At 36.5% G+C, this 7,773-nt stretch overlaps 1 protein-coding gene across 2 annotated transcripts; it reads left to right on the top strand.

The window, feature by feature from the left end:
* The first annotated feature begins 2,030 nt into the window (after window positions 1-2,030).
* LOC109209496 lies at window positions 2,031-6,840 on the top strand. Of its 2 annotated transcripts, none has more exons than XM_019372771.1 (3): window positions 2,031-2,478; window positions 3,587-4,083; window positions 5,765-6,840. In XM_019372771.1, exons 1-3 carry the CDS (start codon window positions 2,436-2,438, stop codon window positions 6,602-6,604), a joined length of 1,380 nt encoding a protein of 459 aa, XP_019228316.1. In that variant the 5' UTR covers window positions 2,031-2,435; the 3' UTR covers window positions 6,605-6,840. The 2 variants fall into 2 exon arrangements, with proteins under 2 accessions (XP_019228316.1, XP_019228315.1); XM_019372770.1 differs by having other exon boundaries at window positions 3,527-4,083.
* Window positions 6,841-7,773: the final 933 nt, after the last annotated feature.

The raw sequence follows: 7,773 nt of genomic DNA, 5'->3' as shown, positions 1-7,773 counted from the left end.
ATGTACCATCTACTCCAATTAATGGTCTCAAACTATTTTTCCAGCCTTGCTTCAAAGCATTAAAGCATAAGTACATTCTCAAAATTTTTCTCTTACCTTCTGCTAGTGCATCTTTGGAGATATTTATGACTACACACTTCCCGGATTAGGCAATCTAAGTTCTTGACAGTATGCCTCAAGTTTTGTTGTAGTCATCTATAAAACTACCCTCTTTCTGAGAAGAACCAAATTCTTAGCCTTTTCAATTTGGATCTACTCACATTCAACTTCAAATAATGTTCAAGCTCACCTCTCATATCTTTAATCGTGTATTTAGGGTTATTTTGGACCTTACTCTTAAAATATTGAGCTAATGTGGTTGCATCAGCTCTAGGATTCTTAAAGGCATCATCACATGTGTGTATATCCTTTCAAGTTTTAATCGTGAACCCACCAGTTTTCCCATCTTCAGAAATTAGACACCTAAAGGGACACCCTTCTTGACAACCCCACCTGGTTCTTACTGTTTCACATTTAATCAACTTCAAAGCCTTTTTGTTAGCTAAAGCATAGAAATTTACAGCCTTCCTGCCTTCATTCATGTCCTTAAATGACATACCTAGCTTCAACTCCTTATAGTTTTCCAACCTTTCATCTACAACCTTCCTCCTTTCATTGCTAATACCCTCCATTTCATCAGAATCATACTCCCCACCATCTGAAGGTTCATATTCACCACCAGAACCAAGACTATGTTCACAATCTGTACCAACCTCAACATCTACATGATATGTTTCTATATGGTCTGAAGTCATCCTTCAAAAACTAGAAAAAAAAAGGAAACAAAAAAAATAACGGAAAAGGGACCACATCAGAAAATATAGGTATAAAAATAAAGCATGGAATAAAAAAACTTAAAAGCAAATCTGATTTCGGGACAACCGACCCACCAAATCCCAACAAAAAATATGAGAATAAATAAAAATCCAGCAATAAACAAACATATACGGATAAAGATAAAGCATGGAATAAAAAAACACAAAAAGACAAACATCAGAATCGGGACAACCAAAGACCCACCAAATCCCCAACACAAATATAAGAATAAACAAAATCCAGCAATAAACATACATATATAATGCTTTTAAACGGACAAACATTAACTCGACCCAAAGTACATGTTAAAATGATTTTAAACCTAAAATCTAGACCCAACAGTAAAATGTAACAAAAAAGAAGCTAAAAATACTTACCTTGACAAGAAGATCTTCTTTAATATGGGGGTATGGAGTTTCAGCAGCACCCCTTCGATTGGATCCCTTTGCATTAGCAGAGAGATGTTGGAATTTTTGGGGGTGGAGAAGAAAAGGGTAACGATGGAGTTTTCCGTTGATTTTACCCAAGCGGAAGAAAAGGGTAGGGTTATTAAGAGGCGGGTTATAACTTATGGGTCGGGTAAGGGGTTGGGTTAATGGGTAGGGTTGGACATTTAAATAAAATGATTATGTGGATATTAATTTTCACATGGCTACTTTTGAGTGGATGACTTATCCACTGTGGCTTCCGTTTGAAATAATGGGGGGGTATATAGGCCAATAGTGTAACGGTAGGGTTGTGAATGGGCCAAACTTTTAATGAGGGTTATATTTGGCCCTTTTCGTAAAGTCCAGGGGGTATTTGGCCCTTTTCCGTTTAATATATATGGGATACACATCTAAGTTGTCACTTGACTTAAGGAGAGGATTTTTTCCTCTCCTTTTAATAATATATAGTAAATAGCCAATAAGATATATTTTTGTTATATTAATGTATAATATACATATACTAAATATTTTTTATACATTTGAATAACAAATTATAAATTATTTTTGGGCTGACCAATCAAATATGTAACTTGCCCAAATTCTTGGTTTAATTTAGCATTATAGTAATAAATTAATATGAATTGGCGTAAACACCCACTTTTTCCCACGCTTTCCGGCAATCCCAATTACGGGAATGTACTAATTTGGGAAACTTTTTCTTTTTTAGTGTAAAAAGTTTAGAGAAATTGCTGACGAGAGAGATAGGAAAGTAGGGGGCCGACAGAGGAACTTTGGTCTGAAGTTTCCTTCGTCATCATCATCATTATTATCCTCAAACATCCAACAAAAACACTTGTACTCAACCTCCCTTTCTTCTCTTTGTTTATTGGTACGAGAATTCACCGGAATAAGTAACCTAAAATGGGTTCTTTTGAAATCTTGTAGTAGCTTATTTTGTGAAAACTCTATACAGAAATGAAATACTCCGAAATGGGTTCTTAACAACTTATATCACTAGATGTTTTTGTGAAATTCATATACAAAAATAAATACCCAAAAGGGATTCTTGAGGACTTGATGAGTAGTTTAACTTTTGCTCAGCAGAGTAAAGATTGTTGTTTGAGCTGACACGAGCATTTACCGCACAAACATATGTCGAGAGATTTTCTTCAATCCATAACAAGGTTGCGTTCTGGTAAGCTCCTTTTTTTTTTTTTAGTTGTATATACAACTCTTAACTATTACAATTTCCATCACCCCCCCTTTTCCCCCTCATTGTTTGTTTGTTTCGTCCCTTTTTTTTCCGACAAAAAATAATTTGCTTTGTCTTCCTTTATTATTTTCTCGGAGTTTGTTTGGCTCATATTTTAATGACGTTGGTTTCCCAATGGTGTTTATTGTCGATTTATGTTATAATCATTTGGCCGGGTTAGTTTGTGTGCACCTCGAAAAATATCTGGTATCTTCGACCAGTCGATTCTGCATATAAGGGTTTAGGCAGATGAGAGGAAATCACCGAACCTTTTCTTTGTCCATTAGGATTTAAACCCTGGTCTGCTGTGGTGTTTATTGTGGATCTTCAGCTGAACAATGTTGCTTTTCCATGGTCTCTGCTGAATTTTTGTTTTCAGATTAAGGATAGTTGTTATAATTATTCCTATACAGGTATCAAAATTGCATACTTTGATGATATTCTTGGTTACTAATATTTATCTACAAAAATTGGTTAGTGTAATGCTTGAGATGAATTTGTTCCAACCTGTTAAAATAGGGTTGATTTTGGTTATTTTCTCATCTGGTTATCATTTGCTCCAAAGATGTCATTAGCTGTCGGGACAAATTTGGATCGAAAAATATAAACTTGGAGGCTGTTTATGTTCAGTGTCAGATAGATCAACTCTTGAACTAAAGGGACCATTTAGGTCAAGAACTCATTGATTACTCTTGTATATAGTGTTTTAAATGTCTCATCAATTATCTTCTTATGGACTTCAGGACACTCGATTCACTTTTTCATTTTTCTGGCTGTTCTCTTTTTTATTCATACAAGTTTTGCACTTTCATACATGATAAGCTAGTAATGTTTACCGAGAGAAATATAATGTATAGAGATGTGCCCTTACATTCATGAGCATATGCCTGTTCTCTCAATTATGCGCCACATATATCTTTTGTGGTCGTGACTTTAGCTTGGATTTCCGTAGCTCTCATTTTTTTAACTGCAGAATTTTGTTGATAAAAAGGGTACATCGTGAGGGTCAAGATCAAATCCAGGAAATCAACCTTTTTACGTTGCAATGCAGGGGGGAGACTGTTTCCAATTGTAGTATGGAGCCTAGTGGGGTGCCTACTTTTACTTCAGCTGTGCTCCTTTACTTATCAAAGAAATGTGCAGAGCGGCGGGACTCACTTAAGTATAAGCCAGCAGACACAGTTTCGGGAGCTTGAAGAGGTCGAGAAGGAGAATATACAGCTTCCACCACCCAGGAAGCGATCCCCACGTGCTGCCAAACGGAAGCCTAAAAGGCCAACTACCTTGATTGATGAATTCCTAGACGAGTCTTCCCCGCTAAGGCGTGTGTTTTTCCCTGGTCAAAGAACTGTTGTGGATCCTAGGAAGAATTATGGGAATGATACCTATTACTACCGGCCAGGAAGAATGTGGTTGGATACTGAGGGGAACCCTATACAAGCTCATGGGGGAGGCATTCTTTATGATTCAAGGACAAAAATGTATTATTGGTATGGAGAGTATAAAGACGGCCCCACTTACCATGCTCACAAAAAAGGAGCAGCAAGGGTAAGTTTCAGAGTGGTGCATGGTTATAGGTTAATCAGTTTATATCAGTTAATGCCAATTTACTCCGTGCTTTCCATCAATTCTACATCTTGCTCCCCAGGCCCTTCTCCTCTCTCTTCTCTTGTATTGTATGTGCTTGAATAAATGATACTGAAAATGAGAACAAAAGAAGACCTTCAGCCATTCCAAGAGCACTCTTTAAACAGAAATCATCATGGCTTTGTCTTGCTCGTGTTCTTCCTTAGACAGTAATGAAAATATTCAGTTACGTTGCCTCATTCTGTCCTAGAGCTCATATGGTACTTTCCACCATTATGTTGGTTAATGATTCATCGGCATATTTATGACTTCCTTTCCTCCATTTTCTATAAGTTTATGATCCATTAGCGTGCTTTATGAAATAATATGACAATTATGCAGTAAATAGTATTTTCTGGGATAAGATTATCATCTATTGGTTCTCCCTATTCTATTATCAGTCTGAACATCTTTTAGTTGATTCCATCTGTTGATGAGCTTACACTCATGAAAGCTGTGCAATTGATACACCGAGCCACCTTTTAGGTTCTCAAGCATGTTACTTATCTTTTAGATGTCAGCAGCTCGATGGCCTTGTATGCTCTTTATAGGTGTTTTAAAGCAATGACAGTGCTCTGTGAAAAAAAAGACCTATTTGCTTCTCCAAAACTGACAGGGTAAACTGAATAGCAAAGAAAAAGATGATAGACTGAATGAGAATGAAAGGACATGGAGGCATTTTAGTCTCCCGGTCAGATAGGATGATAGATGGAATATGAAGAGATGAAAAGAAAAGGAGAAAAATGGCAGAATAGAGTGAATATGAAGAGAGATTTATGTGTCTAGGATATCAGTATCCTGATCAAATAAAATCATCGTAGAAGAAGAGATTATTTGCTGTCTGTCCCTGAAAATCTTAAACCGAACATTATTCCAGTCCTTTTAACTGCTGAAATTTAAGAGATGTAACAACTGAGTTTGGAAGATAGGTTTATTGCCTCTTTGCCTCATCGATTTTACCCTACGAATTCGCGAGTTGTAACTTAACTATGGTTGGAGATGGATTTTTTCTCAAAAATCCCCCCTATTGTTGCGGTATCTTACAATTGCGGTCTGGTAATACCGAGGAAAAACATTACAGAAGTGCTTGCCTATGAAGATAGAGGTACAGCACCTTATAGGCAGAAATAAAGGAACATGTAGAGTTTTGTGTTTAGGTTGTACATTATCTTATTTTCATGCTAAAATGAGATTACTTGCTAATCCAAATGTATGCATTCTTGTTGTGCCAGTTAGGTACTTTAGGAATCATTGGCAGGCAGGATATGAGTATTGGAAGGTGTGTTTGGGAATCTCAGATATTGTAGAGATATAGTTCTCAGGCAACTGTGACAAATAAGAAACATGTAGATGTTACTTTTGATCATGATTAAACTAGATTTTCTGATGTCGACCAAAACTTCCTTATCTTCTTTTCCTCAAATACTGTTGAATCAGGTAGGTACTGGGAGTTCATTAGTTCCTTCAAAAATGTGTATTATCCATTATCTGACATTGGTGGTTGTATCAGCTTTTTTGACTAACGCCAAGTGTTTTTTCTTTGTCGACAATCAGTTGTGCATTAGCGTTTCCAGCTTTTTATCTCCGTGCTTTTGTCTTGCAGGTTGATGTCATTGGTGTCAGTTGCTATTCATCAAAAGATTTGTGGACATGGAAAAATGAAGGCATTGTTTTAGCAGCTGAAGAAAAAAATGAGACACATGATCTACACAAATCGAATGTGCTAGAGAGGCCTAAAGTGATTTACAATGAGAAGACAGGTAAATATGTAATGTGGATGCATATTGATGATGCGAACTACACTAAAGCTTCTGTAGGTGTTGCCATTAGTGACTTCCCCACTGGCCCCTTCAATTATTTGTATAGCAAACGACCTCATGGATATGATAGTAGGGACATGACACTCTTCAAAGATGATGATGGCGTTGCATATCTTGTCTACTCATCGGACAAAAACAGTGAGCTTCATATTGGTCCACTTAACAAAGATTATGTAGATGTAACTGAGACCATGAGAAGGATTCTTGTCGGACAACACAGGGAAGCACCTGTTCTATTTAAGCACCAGGGAACATATTACATGATCACATCCGGCTGCACTAGTTGGTCTCCAAATGAGGCCCTAGCTCATGCATCCGAATCGATTATGGGGCCTTGGGAGACAATTGGAAACCCATGCATTGGCGGGAACAAAAATTTCCGACTAACTACTTTCTTTGCTCAGAGTACATTTGTGCTTCCATTGTCTGGACTACCTGGTCTCTTTATTTTTATGGCTGATAGGTGGAATCGGGCTGACTTGAGGGATTCGAGGTACGTGTGGTTACCATTAACAGTGGGCAGACCGTTAGACCGTCCTATAGAGTACAACTTTGGGTTCCCTTTGTGGTCTAGAGTGTCAATATATTGGCATAAGAAATGGAGACTTCCTTATAGGAGGTGAAAAATGTAAATAGGGGTTTTACACTCTGAATTCTTTGTAAAATATGTTTTCTTTTCTTTGTTGTGTTTTTTAGTATTCTTTCACAGCATGTATTATAGTTATTAGTTATTACTGTTGATTTTTGAAAGATCATTATAGGTGTAAATTTGTAGAGTTTGAGCTGCTGGACCCAATATTCCATTCTATGTAAGATACACTCTAATTTCTTGAGCTAGAATCACTTTTTTCTGAGAAAATCTAGCTTTGGCTTTTGTTTGCAATTTGATAATGTTATTCCCCTGCTGCCCCCTTAATCTCTTTTTGTTAGAAAATAATAAACAAAAAATGGCTTTGAGGCGTGAAAATCGACTGTACTTAAAGAGTTATCGCCTGTATATTAATTTAGGGAAATACAAAACGATTCTCTTCAGGATACAACAAAGCCTGAAATAATACTTGTGATTTTTCTATACCACTTCGTTAGAAATTCTTGTGTATTTATAGACAATCAACAAACTCTTTCAGAAAAGATGTCTTGTTTCACAAACAGATATACTCGGTTGGACCCTTTCATAACATATATAACTATTTATGCGAATTTTGAATTTAAAATTCAAATAAATTTGATTTTTCTGTCACAAAAATAACATAATTAATTTTAGGATCCGACCTGGCCCGCGCCCAAGGTCCAAGTCCAAGTCTTTTATTATAGTCAAAATTGCACGGTATAGCCAGTTTTCAGACTGGTCATTCAAAAATAGCCAGCGTTTACCAAGTCAATGAAAAATAGTTACTATTTTGCTGCAACAGTGCTCCAAACTCCAGTATATTATGTGCTGGAACTCCAGCATAATGTATCCTAAATCAAAGACATAAAAGGGACAAGTGGTTAAAAAGCTTCAAAAATGCCTTCTCTCTTCCGATGTGGGAACAACCCACTTCCCAACTTGTGAATAACAAACTATCTTACACTTTTTATAATGTAATTTTTGTAAATTGTCAATGTAGAGACTTATATGTCAATAGAAAATCAAGAGATCCTCTAACGCTAGAGAAACTAAAATTTTATAATATCTGACTGAGACGAGCTTAATTGGAGTGACTTGAATTGTAAAATACAAATAGCCGACCTAAACTTGCTTGGGATTGAAGTATAACTGATTAGATTTATCCAACACTTTGGTTGCATC

Source organism: Nicotiana attenuata, unplaced genomic scaffold (assembly GCF_001879085.1).
Source record: "Nicotiana attenuata strain UT unplaced genomic scaffold, NIATTr2, whole genome shotgun sequence".
Lineage (NCBI taxonomy): Eukaryota > Viridiplantae > Streptophyta > Magnoliopsida > Solanales > Solanaceae > Nicotiana > Nicotiana attenuata.
This window is presented reverse-complemented; position numbering and strand designations above follow the sequence as displayed.